General features: G+C 33.9%; 1 protein-coding gene across 3 annotated transcripts in view; it reads right to left on the bottom strand.

The window, feature by feature from the left end:
* The window catches only part of LOC118186492 (uncharacterized), a 131,323-nt gene that overhangs the window by 61,603 nt on the left and 48,021 nt on the right, over window positions 1-21,699 (bottom strand). For all 3 annotated transcript variants that reach the window (XM_085814631.1, XM_085814630.1, XM_085814629.1), the window contains 3 exons: window positions 6,903-6,987; window positions 902-993; window positions 660-734 (listed from right to left, as the gene is read on the bottom strand). In XM_085814631.1, coding sequence (XP_085670757.1) covers window positions 660-734; window positions 902-993; window positions 6,903-6,987 — 252 coding nt within the window. The remainder of the gene's footprint in view (window positions 1-659; window positions 735-901; window positions 994-6,902; window positions 6,988-21,699) is intronic.

Raw genomic sequence — 21,699 nt, forward strand, 5'->3', positions numbered from 1 at the left:
TGAGTAAAATGGACTTTTTTTTCCCCTCTTCTCATACAGCTTAAACTTTTAATTCATTAGAATTCTTCTTTTGGGAAAAATAATGACCACATCTAATGCAAATTTTGACTTCAGACATTTTTGCACAAATCAGGCCAAAACTGAATACATTTAGATGTGAATTTGTGCTGTTAAGATATACGAATTATGTGCTAAGTTGTTATAATATATGTGAATATGTGGTAAGTTGTTAACTGCTGAAATGTGAAGACTTTGGAATCTGAGCAAAAACATTCAGAGCTTGTTGCATAATGTTTGTTTGCATAAAAACTAACATCTGATATTGCCCTTTCTGTTCCAGCCCCCTATGCTACATTTAGCTTAACATAATTACTTGTAGAGATTTATTAGGTTTTTCACAGCAGGAAATTTGGAAAACATATGTGCACTCATTAGGTTCTGTAACATGTATCTTTCATTTACTACTTAAATGTGTTAAGCACTAACATCACAAAAGCATTACATGCAAGAATGAGATAATTCCTTAGATTCCGTAATAAATATTAATTTTGAACACAGAAAATAATTAAATTTATTGAGTTTACAATACTCTTAAATGCACGTATATAAACATAAAACATATCCATCTACATAAAATCTAAAATAAAAGAAAATAATACCTTTCTTGACTTTTTTCTGAAGTCTTAGTGTATCAGAAGATTTCTTTTTTAACTCTTGCTTTGCACGTTTGTATTCTAAACAGTAACAGACATGAATTTAGATTATTAAATTGCAAGATTCAAATTTCAGGAGAAAGGGAAAAAAATAATAATTACATTAAAATGCATTATTACATGCACACACAGATATATATGCATACATAAAGATGCATTTTCAATAATTCTATTCAAAGTGATCTTACCTTTAGTATGTTCTTTATCTAAATTATTAGATGCTTTCTTCCATTCCTCTACTTTTTCTTGGAGAGGGCTGATTAAAGCTTCTAGTAATGCACTGAAAATGTATTATAATATTAAAAAAAAAAAGTTATAAAATATAAATTTCAAATTGTAGTAGCAAAATAATAAAAATTTCTTTGCATATATAGATTAATGGTTACTGCATACAATAAATATATATATATTAGGTTTTTTGCAAATGAAATAGCCACTGAATGATATCAAGTTTCTACTGATTGAACAGGAAAACAAGTCTTGAGATTCATCATATTTTTATACCATGTGACAATGGATATTTTCAATACTTGTTTTTGTATAAGCATTAAACACAATACTGATGATATCAAGTCAATTACAGAACCCAATCAATTATGGTGAGTATACCTTTCTAAGCTCAAATTTTGAAATTCTGCTGATAGAGGAAACAGTGTGTTAGGGCATGTAGTGCATGTAATACCAATGTATTTGGATGTCTCAGCATGTGGCAGGATGTACAACACTAGGTCAAAAAAAAAAGGGGGAGACAGTTCTATACCTCCCGTTCTAATTGGCCAGTCAACAAAACTCAACTTGCATGTTTCATGCCTCAAGAGTGTGGCTTACAATATCTATGAGGTTTATATACAGCGTTGTCCTAACAGATGAATTTTGACACCAAATTAGAACTTTTCTGAAATGATTTCTGATTTTTTTTTTCAATGTTTCAATTCTACACTTGAAATTATGTGAAAGTGCCAAATTTTGTAAAAATTCATGGAGCAGTTTATTTATTTTTTTTAATTAACACAACTTTTATTCTGCAATGTGAACTGAATTTGGTACACATTTAATATCTCTTTTTTAATTATACTTAGATTAGAACTATTGTTTATATTATTATTAATTATGATAGATATTATAATTTTTTTTCATTATACTTTAAATTTAAGCGTTGTTCTTTATTAAATAAATGTTGCATTGTTTGATTTCATACTAAAGTAAATTAAATTTTTCAAAATTATTATTTTATCTTCTTTTCCAGAATTTCATCACATTATTTTAGGTTATTTGAATATGGCAAAGCTAAAAAGAGCTTTTTGCCTAAAAGAAGAGATACTTTTGTGAAAAACTTTCTAACGGAAACTGGTTTGTGTTCATTTTACACATGGGGAAACTATAAAAATGCAACCAGCCTGTTTGCCTGAATTTGAACATTAGACAAACTATGAGTATTCGGTGCTCTTTAATCAGTTGGCCAGTGATAACACATACTTAAAATAAGAGCTATGTTATTAGTCTCTAATTTTCTACTTGATTTGTAAATATTTGAAATATTATTACAGGCAAAAGTCTTTAATCCAGACTCGTCGGGACTTCGGCGATTCTGGATTATCAATTTTTCCGGATTATAGATCATCAGTTTAAATCTGGCAAGATGGCATGCAGAAATTATAAAATTAAAAATATGAAATTGTAATTATGAAATAAAGAGCAATTATGATCTAAAGGATATCCAAATTTACAAAAAAAAAAGCTTAATATTTATTTGTTTGCTTTGTTAAACATTTCTTTCAACACGCGCATGCGTAAACCATACATTATGCATAGTCAAAATTAGAAAATTGCAACCAGAAAACTATTTGATGTGTATTCGTGATATTTATAATAACGAGAAATTTGATTTAAATCATATCAAAGACGGAGTACATCAAGATGAAATACTACATTTAGTAAGGAATTATAAGCCGAATGAAATAAAAAGATCTGCCCTGAAGATAAGGATAATGCTGACAGATCAACTTCCAGTTCATTGCGCCCCGCAATTTCCACAATTTCCCTACATACTCCGTACATATATTACCTAAATCAAGACAAGTTGCAAGTGGTATTCTTGTTGGACTAAAGAAATCTCTTACTTCTTTTTCACAATTATTAGTGATTTGACTCTGTCAGTGGTATTGAGTTGGTTTGCACTGAAGTTTGGAAAAATGATGTCTGTTTTACAGTTTTTGTGTGCTACATCCCACCCATCTGGTAACACAAAATTAAATTTTGACACTGTCTCTTTCTAAAAAAAAAGGAAAAAAAAAAAAAAAAAAACACTGCTAATGCTCATAGCACTGTGGGTTATTGCATCACTGAATATTACGCAATGCCATTCGGCTGGCAGCCATGATGATCAGCTACCACACCACTCCAAGTGACTGTGTTGCGATTGTGGCATTAAAGACAGTAGTTTTAATAGCCATGGTGAGCGCAATCCCACTTCAGCCAAGTTCCATGAGATGGTGGGAAGTGCCACAGGTGGTATGGAAGAGGCTGTAGCATATTGGATGCATACAATGATGCCACCAGAGCAGTTTGGGCCTGTGGCCCAATCATCCAATTTACCTTGCATTCATGCACCTTAGTCTTCAAGAGACTTTGTTTTGTCAATGAAAAATTTGTAGCAACCAATTTTGCCAATATCTTTGCATAGAGATGTCTGAACAGTGTAGGTGGCGGCTTATTGCTTGTTATGACAAGACTGATTCATGCATCTCTACTATGCAACCATATTACTTCAATTGTCCAGTCTTCGATAACATCGTAGCTGCATTATTGGTTGCGTCTTCAGAGAACTGTAATGCCAAGAACAAGAAAATATAAACTGCAATGGTTATTGGTTGCATACAATGCTAGCTGCGCAGTAAAAACACACACTGTTACCGAAGTTAACACTCGCTAGCCTTGAAAATTTAATCATTTGCACACTAGATATGAAAGAATTTACATCAAAATTTCAAGATGATAGATATGATTATTCTTTAAGAGTGATTTTTTTCAGGGGGTTGTAAGGGTGTGCAATATGATTTTGATGTAAAATACATCAATATCTAATTAGATATTCTAAACGATCTATTCTTCGATTAACTTCATTTTTTATCCTTTTATGCTCAGAAATTCTTGAGTTGAGAAAAAAAAACTTATTTGTTAATGTACTTTTAAATAAAATGAGAAAAGAATTAATAATTAATGTACTTACAATGTACAATTAATAATCAATGTCTTACTGTGTAGCTATGTTATTTATTGAAGAAAAACATATATATTAACCAACTAAACGTTAATTGAATCTTTATAAAAAGTTCTACAATGGTGTTCAGTAGATTAAGTCAAATTCAATAAGAAAAATTTAAATAAAATTCAATAAGAAAAATTAAGCTGAAAATCATTAGTCATTAGCAGCATCATTGCATCAAGAGAGATGAAATTGCAGAATTTAAGTTTTTCATTTATTACTAGAGAATACTTTCCAGAATGGTTTTTTTATTAGTAAAAGCCAAAAATTCAAAACCTAGAGATCAGGACACGAGATCAAAAACTGGCAGAGTTGTGGGTCTCATGACTTTTTCAGAAGTTTTCTAAGAACAAATTTGGCTTCAAAGCTGATGTAAGAGTGCTGACCGCCATACATGATCTAAATAATCTGCACAGATGCTATATTGTTGCTTTGGACAGTCAGTACCTATGCAGTCAATTTATTTACTTCTGGCATCAACTTTTTGGGCTTCTCACTAACTTCTCTTTTCCATTTCTCAAAATATAATCCGTCTCATATCCAAAATAAACCACCACTTTAGCGCTCAAGAGAAGTCTTTAAATAACCTAACTAGATCAGCAAGTTATAAGCAATTTTTCTAACTTCTGAATAAATTTCATAAATTTTGAAAGGTGGTGTATTTTTAATTATGGCAAAGCACACTAGGGCTATTTGCCTAAGGGGAGGGATGCCTTCGTGGAAGACTTTCTAAGGGAAACTGGCTCATATACACGTTACACATGGGGAAAACCACGAAAACACCCATGTAGCCAGCCCATTCACGGGATTCGAACCCCGGATCGAACTACCAGTGTTCAGCGACTTTACCGCTCGGTCGCTGGTGGGCTAAATTTTGAAAAGAATTGATACATGAAAACCATTTCAACCCGTATTTTATGAGATAGAATTTTAATTTTAAAATATTTTCTAGGAAACTAATATGCTCCACATATTCGCTCAAATAAACGTCATCTTGGAATAAAGAAGCCATTTCCGTTCAAAAACATTGAGACAATATCTCACATTTAATCGCTAATACTAAAAAAAATTCGCATTTATTCACATAGATTTTGTAAATACGAAAATTACACACATATGCACATGCATGCACTGCACATGAAGAATCTGAGCTTTCACAGAGATTCAAACTCAGAAATTTTCAAGTATATACAGGGAAAGTGGACACAGCACCAGAACTTTGCTTTACAGCAGTGATCGACAAACCGTTGATCACGAGCTATTAGCAGCTCACTGACAAACCTCGATTCCTCCATTGAGCTGGTGCTGACGACAACTACTTGTTTCTATCGCACAATAGCCGCTGTCTGCCTCATCTCATAGTTAATCGTATATGCGTGGAGTTGTGCATATTATGTTTTTCGTATGTATATTAGACATTTGCTAACTTAAATAGTTTGACTTATGCATTGGAACCAAGCTAGGTCTGTTTGAACGAAGGCATGTTGAAGCAAAAAATTTAACACTTTCATTATTCAAAACTTATCGCGGAATGGAAAACCGATTATTCTTTATCCATGTAAAAGACAAATGTGTGTGTTTACTATGCTATGCAAGTGCATCAGTTCGTAAAAAAGTAGTGAATTCAACAAACACTTCCAAGATTTCAAAAAGATTTCAATTATTTAGAGATAAATAGAGATTAACATTGAAGAGTTCTCTACTTGCGTTATGGAGCATTTTGATTTTCAAGAAGATAATGCTGCAGTGGAGTTGGAACTGATGGATTTTCAAGATGATATATCTGTAAAATCGCTTTCTTTAAGCTCTGAAAATATTTGGCTTCTTGTTCCTAAAGAAAAATACCCAATTTTGGTCCAGGTTTGTCGCAAATTGCACGCAATTTTCAGTTCTACATATCTGCGTGAGATTTCTTTTTCCAGTACGAAATTTATTAAAAATAAGTATAGAAACAGACTCACTGATGAACACTTGGACAACTCTATTCGAATGGCAGCCACTCTATCTACTCTCACAGCACTAAAAAACTTGTTGATGACCCCCCAAAAAAGGGGGGAGGGTTCAATCCTTCTCATTAAAGTTAATAAGTCTGATTAAAAAAATCTGTCCTTACACTTGTTATTTATTAGTAACTACATTTCAGTTTCTTTTTATTATATACAGTTTGATTAAAATTGATTTCATATTTACTAGAAATGTACGTTGTAGACAATAAACAAATGTGAGATTTTTTTTAAAACATTGGCAGTTCTTTTGGTTCGTAGCTCGCAATAGGATTTAAAAACGGTACAGTGGTTCAGAAGCTTCTTAACTTAGGTGATCACTGCTTGACAGGTTACAGGTTTTGCTCCATCGCACTACTGTTAAAGCAGAATATCTATCAAAGGGCATACTGCACCGCGCCTCGTAAACCAGCTCATAAGTATATAGACAGGCTATTTTTAGCCGAGCTAGCTGAAGCCAGTAATCAATGCTGAACATCTCCACAATAAAATCACTTCTAGTAATTTCTTCCTCAACCTTCATATTCAAACACGATTTAATTACATGTGTATTTCACATCACCATTTTATTCGACGTTGGATGTGCCTCAATCCAGTACAGAATTCCCCAATCATGGAGAAATGCTCTTAACCTAGACAGCACACAATCTTACTCACACATATACAAGTAAAGTACTTCATATCGTTAAACGCTGGATTCAATAAGTTTTACTGCTACTGCTCACATCAAAGAAAACAAGAAGCATAAAATAACAAAATACGCACAAGAAAAAAAATCAGAAATGAAACTACGCAATTACATCAAATACTACAAGATCGCTACAAATTTAAGATAGCTTACATCCAAAATTTTAAAAAAAATTTGCTCTTAAAAATGCAGTTAAAATCAATGATGTGAAATACAACAAAATAAATTATTACTTTGAAAATATCTTCAATTTGGCTTCTACACTTCTCTGTCTTAAACATAAACGAGTAAGTGCAGATCCTATTTCTTTAGTAGCACCTGGATTGAAAAAGATTATTTTATTAATTACATTTAAATTTTAACGAGTTACAAATTAACAGAAAATAACAGTCAGCCATTAATCATACATTACTTATGCAATTAATAAAAAGGTTATACAAAATGAACTAATAAATCAGTGCTCATAAAATGTATTAAAACGAAAAATTTCAGGCAAATATTACAAATTACTTTTACTACATTTCATGCTAAGAAAAAGATTCATATTAAAAATATGAATATAAGATTATAGAAATATAGAAAATTGAGATGCTTCAAATCTTTGAAGCATACATTATGTATAGGGGTCTTCAACATTTCACGCCCGAGAGCCACATCAATAGATTCATAAACATATGAGGGCCACATGTCTGTCAAAAAAATACTGAAGTCAGAAAATTTGTATAAAAAAGGGAAGTTTATTTTGCAAGACTGCATTCTAAGCGATGAGATAGTGTTACACATTTGTGTGTGTATATATATATAAAAGTAGTAATTATAATTTTTAAAAAAAACCAATTTTGGTCTAGAAAACATCTTGCGCAATATGCTGCAAAATAAGTAACACATAAAAATTGTAGTAAGCTCGCCTAAAAGTTACCAAGAGCTGCTGCTCCAAAAGGTTCAACATGTTTTAAAAAATTAATACATATGAAAATCAAACCATTAGACATGTAAAACATTAAAAAACAGAAAAAGATAAAAAGTAAGCGGAAAATGGTAAATTAGCCCAATTCGACCTCCAAACAGGCTTTTCAAGGGAAATTTCATTTATTTGAACGTCGAATCAAGCCAACATATATATATATATATATGTATATATATATATGTATATATATGTATAATGTATATATATACATTGTTTCCAAAAAGTCAAATGGAAATCGAATTGAAATGTTTTGCAACTATTTTTAACTATGAAAAAAAGAGTATAAACATGATTGTACAGAACAATGTTACAAAATGCAGTTACAATAAAAAAGAACTTATGTTACTGGCAGGAGATGGTAGTTTTAATGTTTAGTTTTAATGTGAAATTTCACATCGTTTATTAAAGCTTCAATATCCGGCTTAATCCGTGTTGTTGCAGTTCGTAAAGTTTCCTCCAAATGTCTGTCAGTCGTGCTCTTGTTTTTGATTTTAGGATGTTCATTTTATTAAAAAATTGTTCACATATGTAGGTACTGCCAAAGTTAGAAGACGTGAAGAGTGCATGTTTACGAATTCCTGGATACTTGCCTTCGGTCACGTACTTCGAATAAAAGTCAATTAATGTAGTATTTTCAAGAAACTTGCAATTTACTGCAGAGTCACATTGTAAATCTATAAATTCTAATTGAAGTGCAGGTGGAACACTTCTGCCGTCTACTGAAAATGGCGAGGAGAACATTCTCATAAAAATTTAATTTTCACGAAATCGGAAAATCTGCTTTTGAATTCCTCTTTCAAATTTGAAATGCATTGTACATAATTATTTGAATGTCATGTTGTAGAGTTTTTCACACACCCCATCCGTTTTGGAAAGTTAGTGGAATTCTTATTTAGCAACTGACTTTTTCCCACAGGATTAATTTTGTTTCAAAAGCTTTCACAAAGTAATAAAGATTATGAACAAGTAGATCTTTTCCCAGTAAGGGGTAGTTCAAATCATTGAGATGACCTGTAATATCAACCAGAAATGCAAAGTCTGTCAACCATTTCTCATCACTGAACTCGTGAATAGATTCCATGAATTGTTGATTTTCGTTCTTCAAAGAAAACAGGAGCTGAAGCATCTTTTCCCGGCTCAACCAACGTACTTCCTCGTAATACACAACATCACGATATTCAGTTTCCAAATCACTCAAGAAGTGTTGAAATTGTCAGTGATTAAGTCCTTTAGACCGAATGAAATTAACCACTTTTACAACAGAGATAAGAATCTACCCTTTTTATGGAATTGAGATTTTATGCATAGTAATTTTTTTTTTATTTTTAAAATTATAGAAAAGAAAGGAAATTTTTAAAAAATTCGTCATTTTCCGAAAATTTTATCTCAAGTAATATCAGGCATGTCAGTTAAATGTTTTATATATCAAGAATAAGAGAAAAAAAAATTTTTTTTAAATCAAAATTTCTTAAAATTCTTCAAATTCAAATATGGGGCCACCAAAATACCTTCAGCGAGCCAATCCGTGACCCGCGGGCCACCAGTTGAGGACCCCTACTTTAAGAGATGCTAAAATATAACAAAGCAAACATTGTAGAATGCATGGCCACCTGTTAAGCAATTAAGCTCAGGGGGCCCATTTTTTTCTCCCCGCATGCCATTTTTTGCAGTATAAACAGCTTTCAAGGGTGCGTATAAAAATCAGTTTTTACATTTATTTTATTCCCACTTTTGTATTTTTTAAATATTTCATTTCTGTATGCGTGTTTGAATGTGCTATTCTCAATTCCACTCTAGTTTTATAAAGAACGTTTGGACAAAAATCTGTCTCCTTAACGCAGCTTTTCACAATCATCCTTTCAAAACAGCGTTCAGTTCAAGATTGTGCCATGGGTCTTCAATTGCTTCATTTTCACTAAACCGAACAAGTTGCGTTTCATGCAATTTTCGTAGCTGTGCAGTGCTTAAATTGCGCCGGAGCCCACTGGACCCCGGCTACTGTACTTCTCAATTTTTAAGATAAATTACAATTTTAGCCGGAGCGCACCGGAGCTCTAAATAAGATGAGCTCCGGTACTTTTTATAAAACTGAACCACAATTTAAAGGGGGGAAAAAATTAGAATTCCTAACGTTTTAGTTTAACAATAAGCAGACCTTGCAATACTCTATTTCCCTAGAAATATGAACTCATGAGAACATTAGACATTCAAGTAAAGTCCCGTCACTCACATAAACTTTCCCTTTAAGAAAAGCAATAAATTTGGGGGAGTTTGTTTAGGAACGCCTAAATTTCTCACCATGCCATCATATCTAGTGTATTGTTATCGATGCTTACAGTTAGTTATCCTCGCAGGAAGGAAAATTTGTGTTCTTAAATGTGCGTTAAGTGACAGCAAGTACAATAAGAGTGAAATACTGAGATTAGATCCTATACGTCCTATACATCGTCTTCCCACAGTATCCATTAATTGGGGAGAAAGCGTAAACAGCAACTTTACATTCATCCTTAGGAGTCAGATTCAGGACTCATTTTACTCCTGACACACATCTGCTTGATGGCTATAATTATATCAGCAGAGAGCCGCGGTCGAAGAGAACGTTCTCTCTCACCAAGATTCCCCTCATTTTTTGTTTCCACCCACTCATACCCTCATTCTGTTTCTGGCTATACTTTAAGTATATGTAATTTTTGTGATGATAAAAGAACTTTTTCACCCCCCACGATCAGAGCTTAAATTGGGCCGCAGCCCACCAGATGTCGGCTCCGGTGCTTCTTAGTTTTTGTAATAAATCATAATTCTAGCCGCAACGTACCAGAGCCCTGAATAAGAAGTCTGCAGCACTTCTTTAATGTAATTGAATTACAATAAAGAAGTCTGCAGCACTTCTTTAATGTAATTGAATTACAATTTCAGTAGAAATTTTATCTGGAAAATTTTATTTTAACAATAAAATTATATTAAAAATCGCTTATTAAATTTCAACTTATCTCTTTACATTTTATTTAATTTTAATTATTTAATTACTTCAATCTTTAATTATTTCAATAAATAATAGTTAATTATCTAATAATTTTCAAATAAGTTTTAATTAATTAATTATATAATAATTATTTATTAAATGACAATTTATAAACATTAATTAAATAGCTATTAATTAATTTGATAATAATTAACTATTTAATTTAAAAATTATTAATGAGTTTAATAGTCATTTTATTTATTTATTTACTCTTGTTCCTCTTTGCTGATGGTCTTTTCCATAGGGCTCCGGCACTTCTAATCTTAGAAATTAAGCCCTGTAGCTGTGTCGTGTTAGGCTCATGTTTCATATGCTCTTATTAGGAACTTTGAATGAGTTATGCATAAATAAGAAAATAAACACCTCCGTCTGTTTTTTTTATTGCAAAATAAATTGATTACTATTCATCAATTGATCGATAGTAAAATATTTTATCCGAGTAGTAAGACAATTCTTTCAAATCGCTGAGTTTTCTGATTAGATTTGAAACAATTTGACGAGTGGCACTAGATTGCTTTTCAATCGCTGAGTTTATTAATCAAAATTTTCATTAAGTTCGCACAAAACAAAGTTTTGTTTTGATTAAGGCCCCCCCCCCCAAAAAAAAAAGACGAAAATTCAAAATTCGGATTTCGAGCTGCACATGTTAGGATGGAGAACTATATGTACTGAAAATCTAGCTCTATGGTGCTGCCATTTTCTCAAAATGAAAGAATACACATACATACAGATTCTTCCAGGGCTTAATTTCTAAAAGTAAAAGTGCCGGAGCCTTATGGAAGACCATTAGAAAGAGGAACAACAGTTAAATAAAAATGACTATTAAAATCATTAATAATTTAAAAATTAAATAGCTAATGAGTATCAAATTAATTAATAATCATTTAATTGATATTAATATTTATTATTTAATTAATTCATAATTAATTTCTTATTAATTATTAAAATAAATATTAAAGTAATTAAATAAAATGTAAAGATATAAATTTAAAATTAAATAAAATTAATTAAATAAAATGTAAAGAGATAAAGTTTAATAAGCGATTTTTAATATAATTTTATTGCTACAAATAAGATTTTCGAGATCAAATTTTTAACGAAATAATTGTTCGGTTACATAAAAGAAGAGCCGAAGCCTTCTTATTTAGGGCTCCGGTGTGCTCCGACTAGAATTAGAATATGACCCAGAAACTAAGAAGTACCAGTGCAATTTAAGCTCTGGATTCTTCAATATTCACTAACAGAGATATTGAGTTACCCCCTGACTACTGTCAACTTACTGTCTACTTACTAACTACTGTCAATTTAAAATTCAGTACACTTATCTTCTCATGGGTTATAACTAAGACAAAAATTTACATACTAAGGGTCCCCAGATTACTAAAGCAAGGGTCATCAGACTCTTAACAGTTGACCTGTTATTTTTATATTATAATTATTTAAGATATTTATATCTAAATAAAACCTTCCGATTCCAGCAATAAGTTTGGCCACAACTTTATTAAGCGAAATAATGAATTTATAAATTATAAATCTCAAAATTAAAAAACTATTTCAACAAGAAGTCTCTATTCCACTGCAAAACTTTTACTTCACCCATAAATTACAAAAATAACCAAAAATTAAAACACTCCTATGAATGATAGATAACCTTGAATAAACTACTCTTGCTTTCAAAGCTTTGAATATGAAAACAACACTGCGGCTAATTTCGTTGCGATTATTTACACTTTCAAAACATAAAATAATTAATGAATTATATATATATACATATTTAAATTTAAACAAATTTATATATATACATATACAGTTGTAAGGATCCTAATTTTTACTAACGTTTATTTTATTTTAAATCTTTACTATCACTTCTTATTTTCTACTTCCGGCCAGAATTAAAAGCTTTTACTTATTTATGCAAATTTGTCTTGCTAACGCCAAGTACTTAAGTTGTGGCTTTTTGCCAAGCAAGAGAGAGAGGAAGGAGTTATTAGAAGCAGGCCGCTTGCCATAGTAGTTTTACTCGGTTGCTGGTTGCCTTCAAGGCCAGAGGTTTAATCCTCTTGATAATTTTAAACGTATCGTAGTTTTAGCAGCTCTCTGTACTACATACGGATTTTTGTTAAATAACGGCCAATCTTGAAGTTAGGCACTTGTATATTAATCCATAGTTTAGTTAGAGTTTTAGTTAGTATTTTTATATTCTTACGTTCAGACCACAAGTGGTTGGTCTCTGCATTCCGAAGTTCCGGAAAGCTCTGTAAAGATAGAAAAATAAAGGGTTTCGTATACCCTTCCTGTGTGTATTGTCTACTTCACAATTTACCGAACATAGCTTGAGTAAGCTCCCTGTTCCGAGTCAGGACAGTTCATGTTTCCAAAGCAAGTAAAGAGGAATACCAGTCCTGACAGTGGCGCCCGACGAAGAAGAATAACCATGACCGAGTTTCCAGAAGAACCTGTGGTGCCTGCAGAAGGGGCTCAGAATCCAGAAATGCCAGCTGCCGCCCTGGAAGGATTTGGTTACATCGTCCAGACCATGCGCGCATCGATGAAACCAGAAGCAACATTTAATGGAAACTCACCGGTAAGCAGGTTTTGGAAAAATTGGATGACCACTTCATGCTGTATCCAGTCCATGAGTTCCAGAAAGTCACCTTAGCTACCAGCGCTTTGAGGGGCCAAGCGCTTAATTGGTTCAAATGTATAGGCAGAAGCCTCTTGGGTCAAGCAGGAAGTCCCACCTATACTTAGGAAAATTTCAAGACTGCCTTTGTAAAAGCCTTCCCTGTCGTAAGAAATCGCTCAAAGTTAGAAGCGGAACTCTTCAGCATATACCAGAAACGAATTGAAAATCTCTCAAGCTTTATTTTATGAAAAATTCACGTCTTTAAACTCTTTTTATTCTATGGAAACCGTCCGGATCCTGAGATAATCCAAGTGATTTTGCCGAGGTTACTTCCCCAAGTAAAAGACTTTATTGAATTAAGGAATCCGACTACACTGGAAAAGTTATTTGAGCTAGCAATCCAGTTTGAAAGTAGAAGAACGGCGGACATTGAAAGAAGACTCCAGTATGAGCAACGACGCCAATTTGGTGCGCCAAGACCACAGCAAAGGCAAGAACACGGCTACGGAAGCAAATCGAATCAGTGGGCAAGGAAACCTGAGTATCAAAAAACAACCGGCGAACGTCGACAGTTCAATAGTAAGCCATAAAAAAAGTCTGAAGGCCAGCGGAAAAAGAAGGAAGGCATGAAAGGAAGAAACAAAATTTAAACTAAAACGGATTTCTGCTGACGGGAGGGTGCGGAAATCCGAAGACCAAGAAAACCTCTCTTCCTTCAAGTTAAATACAGTTATGGTGAAAAATTTGACTCTTCCAAAGATTGAAGTTTTGGTGAATAACATCCCAGCCACCGCACTCCTGGATACAGGCGCGCTGTGTTCCTGTGTGGCAGAAGATTTTTTTAAGAAGTATTTCCGTAGATACCGCATATACAATTCGGATAATACGACAGTGTTAGCTGCGCAGGGAGAAAGATGCAAGTGCATAGGTAAATTACCATTATATATTCGTATCAAGAACGAGCAAGTAAAGATCATGTTTTTTATCGTAAAACATTTACAAGCACATGTCATTTTAGGGATAGATTTTCTTTTAGAGGCAGAAGCAACGCTGGATTTTAACGAAGCGTCCCTTAAGCTGACGATGAAACCAGTTCGAGAAGAAAAAAAAAACAGAACCACCGACGTTAAACCTCGACCACCTGCCTAAGGAAGAGCAACAAAAAATTCGATAAGTGGTAAGTGAATTTGCTTCGTTATTTAGTGATATTCCCGAATTTACTCAAGTTACTAACCATAGTATCGACACCGGAGATTCACTGCCAGTTCGCCACAAACCATATCGATATGATAAGAATAAAGAAAAAATTATAGAGTGGCACATTCGAGATACGTTACGTAAAAAGATCATAACGCCCATCTCAAGTAGTTATGCTAGCCCGGTTGTGTTATGTAAAAAAAATAATGACTATCCGGTAACACATCCGAAAAGGTGGCGTTTTGCAATTGCTATCGTAAATTAAACTCCATGACTAAATATCCGGTATATCCGTTACCTATTATTGAAGAAATTCTAAGGAACATAATTTTACCAAACATATGACTACGTTAGACTTAACGACTGGTTATTTTCAAATAGGGGTTAAACCGGAAGATGTGCCTAAGACTGCTATTATAACTAAGTCTGGCACTTATGCATTCTTGCGTATGCCGTTTGGCCTTTCAGGGGCACCGGCAACATTTCAGCGATGTATGGACATTGTGCTAAGGCCTGTTCTTGGAAATACCACATTTATCTATTTAGACGACATCATTATTACTAGTGATAATCTGGACCAACATGTACAGGATTTAAGACAGGTGTTTTCATTATTAAGTTAAATGTCTAAAAGTTAATGTCGAAAAGTGCAAATTTGCAGCCCCTGAATTAAAATACTTAGGTTACAAAATATCTCAGAAAGGAATCGAGACAGACGAATCAAAAATAATCGCTGTGCAAAAGTATCCGCCGCCAAATACGGCGAAGAAGCTCTCTTCTTTTCTAGGACTTTGTTCATATTATAGGTCCTTTATAAAAGATTTTGCAGCTATTGCTGAACCATTGTTAAAATTAAAAAGGAAAAAGGCAAGATTCTCGTGGACGGCCGAAGCCAATAGTGCTTTCGAAAAATTAAAGCAAGCATTAACGCAAGCCCCTGTTTTGAAATTTCCTGAAAATGATGAGAATTTAGAAATTTCAGCGAATGCTTCGGATTATGCGGTAGGAGCGGTACTTTCGCAAAATCAGCAGCCCGTGGCATTTTTTAGAACTTTAAATCAAACACAAAGAAATTATTCCGCAACTGAGAGAGCGTCACTTGCAGTTCTGTTAGCAGTGCAAAAGTTCCGAGTCTATTTTGGAAGGGCGCCAATAACAGTGTATTCTGATCATGCGGCGGTAACTAGATTGTACTCAGAGAAAAACTTATCCCCAAGGTTAATAAGATGGGCACTCAAGTTACAAGAGTATAATCTGGTAATCAAGCACACCCCCGGAAAGGAAAATATCGTAGCAAATGCCCTATCCAGAATAAAAATAGATGAAGAAGGTAATACTGTAAAGGTGGCAATGCTCACAGCATGTACGATACATTCCCGAGAAACTGTAATAACCGAACTGGGTAAGGTTCCTGAATTTTAAAATATTTATGAGTATTTAAAGGATCCTGAAAATTTTAGCCACCAAGATATTGTGGCGATAAGAAATAGGGCAGCCCATTACGAACTAATAGATGGTCTATTATTTTATACAAAAACTACGAATTCCAACAACGAATTTCGACCTGTTATCCCAGCTAGTCTTAGATTAAATATACTGCAGGAGTTACACGTCTCCCCTTTAGCTTCTCATGCTGGTATTCGAAAAACCATCCAACGCGTACGCGAAGCAGTTTATTTTCCTGAGCTGCAAAAGTTAACAAGGGCGTATGTCCAGTCCTGCCCAACATGTCAAGCAGTTAATTATATTAATTTCCGCCCGGCCGGGTTTCTAAATAGCATTAAATCCGAATTTCCAAATGAAATAATTGGCATCGATTTATTGGGCCCTTTCCCAAAAAGTCAGTTAAATAAAAGTCGGTATCTCTTTGTTATGGTTGATCATTTTAGTAAGTGGACCGAAATTGTTCCCTTAAAACGAGCCTCCGCGAAATTAGTTACTGATTCTATTTTAAATAAATATATTTTAAAATACGGGGCGCCCCTAAAAGTTATATCGGATAATGGTCCTCAATTTGTAAGTAATATATTTGAAGACATGTGCCAAAAACTGGGCATAGGTCATTTAAAAATGGTACCGTATCGGCCGCAATCAAATACAGCGGAACGAGTCAATAGAAATATAGTGAAAATTATCCATAGTTATGTTAAAAATTTTCATAAAAGCTGGGATAACTATGTGAATGAATTAGCTTTCGCCCTTAGCACCGCAAAACATGATACGACGGGCAAAACTCCTGCTGAGTTATTTTTAGGCAGAAAGATTATAACGCCGTTAGATAAATTATTTTATGTTCAACAAAGAGCCCCAGAATTTAAAATGGGTGATATAGAAAAATTAATTAAAGAAGCAAAAAAGAACACTGAAGTAGCACAAAGAAAACAGAAGCTCTATTATGATTTGAAACGACGGGGAGTAACTTATAAAGTAGGGGATGAAGTGTTAAAAATTAAGCATTCACTTTCTTCAGCACCAGAAGATAAAACTGCCAAATTTTATCCACGATTTGAAGGACCATATGTCATAGAAAAAATTACTCAGGCTGTAGTGGTGTTAAAAGCCAGGAATGGTGAAACATGCACCGCAAACGTTGACCAGATAAAACCATTTTATAATCGTAATAAAATGCCAATATTTAAAGATCTTTTGCAGGATCCGGCACGGCTGGCACAAGCTCCAGAGGTGGAACAACGACAATCACAAGGGCAAGCCATTAGGAGGCAGGATCAATTGAAAAGAAAGTTTCCCCGTTGGAAAACTGAAGGTAACAAGAAAAAGAAGCCGTTCCACCGACCAGAAAAGGGAGGGCACGACCACCCCCAGAATGAAGAAGGGAGAAGTACGACGAATGCAAAGAGAGCCAGGAGAAATGACGGCAACTATAACTCGGCTCCAAAACGGAAGATCTACCCATCGGATAGGAGTCTACGCAGCAAATGTCGACGAATTGATGAAGAACACCAGCTGCGGAGGCAAAGAAACAACAAAAATTTGAACAGCCAGCAACGAGATCCAGGCAAGAACGAGAGACAGTTGTCCGGGTTCCGCCAAGACCAGCTGCCATCAAACGGCCGAGACCACAGGCAGAGGCTAAAAAGAAGGTCTTCAAGGGTTCAAAGCTCATGGAGAAAGGAACCGAAGGGCGAACTCGTACAAGACGGAAATCAACCAGACTGTAGTCTTCGCCACTTTCCAAGCCTGGGCAGAAAAAAGGATGTCTGAATATCACAAAGTGTGTGTGTGTATTTAATTATGGCAAAGCACATTAGGGCTATCTGCCTAAGGGGAGGGATGCCTTCGTGGAGGACTTTATAAGGGAAACTGGCTCGTATACACGTTACACATGGGGAAAACCACGAAAATGCCCATGCAGTCAGCCCGTTCGCGGGATTCGAACCTCGGACCGAACTACCAGTGTTCAGCGACTTTACCGCTCGGCCGCTGGTGGGCCCTGAATATCACAAAGATAAGTAAAACTTTATGTTAGTTTCAAACCTTAAGTTAATTTTTCATTCTTACTGCAAGTGGCAGAATTCAAGAAGTTTTTCCTCATGTGAGGCCTACCTTTATCGCCAAAAAGGCGAGAAATGAGTTGTTACCTATTTTGGTATTATGTTTTTCAATTACTCGCGAGTAAAACTAAAATTAATGTATAATAGGAATGTGTAAATACTTGAATATTGTAAAAGCATTGATAATCTTTGAGAAAGGTACCTTAAGAAAATTGTAAAAATTATTGTATAAAATTTTATTTAAAAGATTCTGGCAAGAAAGAAGTTTGTCTGAAAGACTTTTGAAATGTAGTATTTCAATGTAGAAGAATTGGCACTTGCTTGGAAAAGAATAGAAGTAAACAATGTACTACTAATGTATGTTTTAAAATGCGTAAAATTAACGGCATGTTAATATGTCCTTATATACAATGTGAACTGTTATTTTAAAAGTTAAGAAATACTGTGATATGTTAAAAGTGAAAATATTAGAGTAATGAAAAAAAAATTTTTTTTTTTACTTATTCGTGTGACTGTAAAAAGAGCAAATTATTGTGAATATGTGTTAAAGATTGAATGAATGTAGTTAGGCTCTCTGACACTACACTTCAGAGTTAGCCACTTTTCAGAATAGTGCCTCAGGGTTTAGAGATGAATATAAGGTGTGTTCTGAGGTTTTGTTATGTTGAATTTTAACACGTTAGTGTTTTGGTGTGGTGTATGGTGTATTTAATTATGGCAAAGCACACGAGGGCTATCTGCCTAAAGGGAGAGATGCCTTTCGTGGAGGACTTTTTAAGGGAAAATGGCTCGTATACACCGTTAGTATTTTGATTGCAGGCGGTAGTGTTGAACACTTGTACATAAACACATTCGTGTTTGGTGTTTTCTTTTACAACACATGTCAGAGAGCACGGGGAGAGATAATTAAATAAAGTCATGAATGAAATAAGAATGTTAAGAGAAATATAAGTATTCATGTTACTTGCCATTTAATTGTGTAACATTTCATTAAACTAGTTTTCCTTCCAGATCTCTGGAAGGAACCAGATTTCAACTAAGAAACTCCTGTTTATAGATGCAGTACAGATGAAAAATCTTGTCCATGGAGTTGATAATGTAAAAACAACTTTTTTTAATTTCTACTTTCTAGTGAGAAATGTTTGTAAAAGATTGGCCTCGCGTTAGTTTCTAGAGCTAAAAGTTTTCAACAAGGTCGTTTTTGACCTCAGTTTCAAACTAATTAACTCTGGCGGGAAGTATGTAAGGATCCTAAGTTTTACTAACGTTTATTTTATTTTAAATCTTTACTATCACTTCTTATTTTCTACTTCCGGCCAGAATTAAAAGCTTTTACTTATTTATGCAAATCTGTCTTGCTAACGCCAAGTACTTAAGTTGTGGCTTTTTGCCAAGCAAGAGAGAGAGGAAGGAGTTATTAGAAGCAGGCCGCTTGCCATAGTAGTTTTACTCGGTTGCTGGTTGCCTTCAAGGCCAGAGGTTTAATCCTCTTGATAATTTTAAACGTATCGTAGTTTTAGCAGCTCTCAGTACTACATACGGATTTTTGTTAAATAACGGCCAATCTTGAAGTTAGGCACTTGTATATTAATCCAAAGTTAGTTTAGTTAAGAGTTTTAGTTAGTATTTTTATATTCTTACGTTCAGACCACAAGTGGTTGGTCTCTGTATTCCGAAGTTCCGGAAAGCTCTGTAAAGATAGAAAAATAAAGGGTTTCGTATACCCTTCCTGTGTGTATTGTCTACTTCACAATTTACTGAACATAGCTTGAGTAAGCTCCCTGTTCCGAGTCAGGACAGTTCATGTTTCCAAAGCAAGTAAAGAGGAATACCAGTCCTGATACAGTGGCTCAAACAACTGAGAATACACTTTAGTTTAACTTGATAAATCTTACTTTCAATATGAATAATACATTACCAAGAAGTGGAAATAAGTTTTTATTTTTACACATAATAATTGATTCAATTTTAAGTAAAAATAAAGAACCACCAACAAAAAAATCCTAAAACGAAAAATTTCAGAAGCATTTTAAATAAACATATGCCGATTTTTGCCTAAAAAAATTGAGAATACACCAATGAAAAATATGTTTAACTACTACTATATTTTTTCTACGTGGCTTCTATTTTAATCTAATGTTGCGTAATCTTATCTTAAACCTTTTCACTTCTGTGATGAAGTTTGTTATATAAACTTAAAGCCACACTTTTAAATAAAACTGGCTCCTCGAAGAGAAACCAGTATTGATATAAGGAAATTTGTACTAAGATTACATAAAAAAGGAAAATATTATCGTGAAATAGTTAAAATTGTTGGTAGAAGTCACACGTGTGTCCAGAAAAATCAATGGAAAATTTGAAATTGATTGAAAATGAAAGTAGAAGAGGAAGGAAAGGTATTACGAGTGATGCTGCCAAAAAAAAATTTTGAAAGATATCAAGATTGATCTTAAAGTAAGTTCAGTCAAACTTACTGCAGAAACTTCTCATTCAAATCATTGGCAAGTGTAAACACTTGCCAATGATTATTTAAGATTCCTTATGCTGAAACAGTGCGAAATATAATTAGATAAGCTGGATATAAAAGCAGAGTTGCTAGAAAGAAACCATTCATCAGCTTCCAAAATCAGAAAATGTATTTGGAGATTAGGTTCATCTATTTTTGAAGTCAGGGATGACATCTATTGAATTTCGTGAACTTCAGCTAAGATGAACCACAATACAACTGTAGACTGGAACAGTTACATATGTAAGGTGTATGCCGCAGCTTTAATTGGTCGGCATAAGTTGAAAATCGGTGGATGTGTTAAAATTACTGAAGTAGACGAAATCCAGTAGAAGAAAGAAGGTTTTCGGCGGATTGTGCAGAGAATCAAATGAATATTTCGTAGCCGCTGTTCCAGATCGACCGGCGAAAACCTTATTGAACGCCATAAAGGAAAATATCGCAGAAGAAACTATTAATTTATACTGACTGCTAAAAATCATAGTAGTCGGATGAGCTGCAAGATGCCGGCTTTGAACATTTTACTGCCCCCCCCAAAAAAAACTATAATTTTGTGGACCCCGAAAGTGGGTACCATACACAAACAATAGAGCGGCTGTAAGACAGTGCTAAATGGCGTAATAAATGTTATCAGTACACTGTTCGACAGCATTTCGATTCTTATTTGTCCGAGCTTATGTACAGACGTTTGCACAGGGGGGGGGGAAATGAAATTTTCTCAGCAGTGTTGGGAGACATCTAAAAAATTTCATGCCTCCAGTTTAATTTCACTTATGTTTAGGCGTCTTTGTATAAATTAAAATAATAAAAAAATTGCATTATGTGAGATTAACCGTTCATCAAATTAAATTAATAGTCTTAGATGGTTAATTACTATTATGCTTTCTTTCAGTTACGTTCAGCCTTTTTACTTCCTTGTACGAAGTAAAAAGGAAGTATTGTAATCGCGAAAAGTTTCAGGCAGCATATTTCAAAGAAAATATCCATTTTGACCGTTATCGAATGCAATTTAACAATGTTTTTGCGTGATATCTGTAAGTAAGGACAGAATAAAATACTCTTTTCCTTCAAAAAAATTATAAAACTGCTTTAAAATTAATTCTGAAGAGAATTTTTCGTGGCGTCTGTACGAACGTATGTACGTACGTATCTCGCATAACTCAAAAACGAGTAGCATCAGAACGCTGAAATTTTGTATAT

The sequence above is a fragment of the Stegodyphus dumicola genome, chromosome 4, assembly GCF_044657685.1.
Source record: "Stegodyphus dumicola isolate Sdum_Otavi_A_Nest chromosome 4, ASM4465768v1".
Taxonomy (NCBI): Eukaryota; Metazoa; Arthropoda; class Arachnida; order Araneae; family Eresidae; genus Stegodyphus; species Stegodyphus dumicola.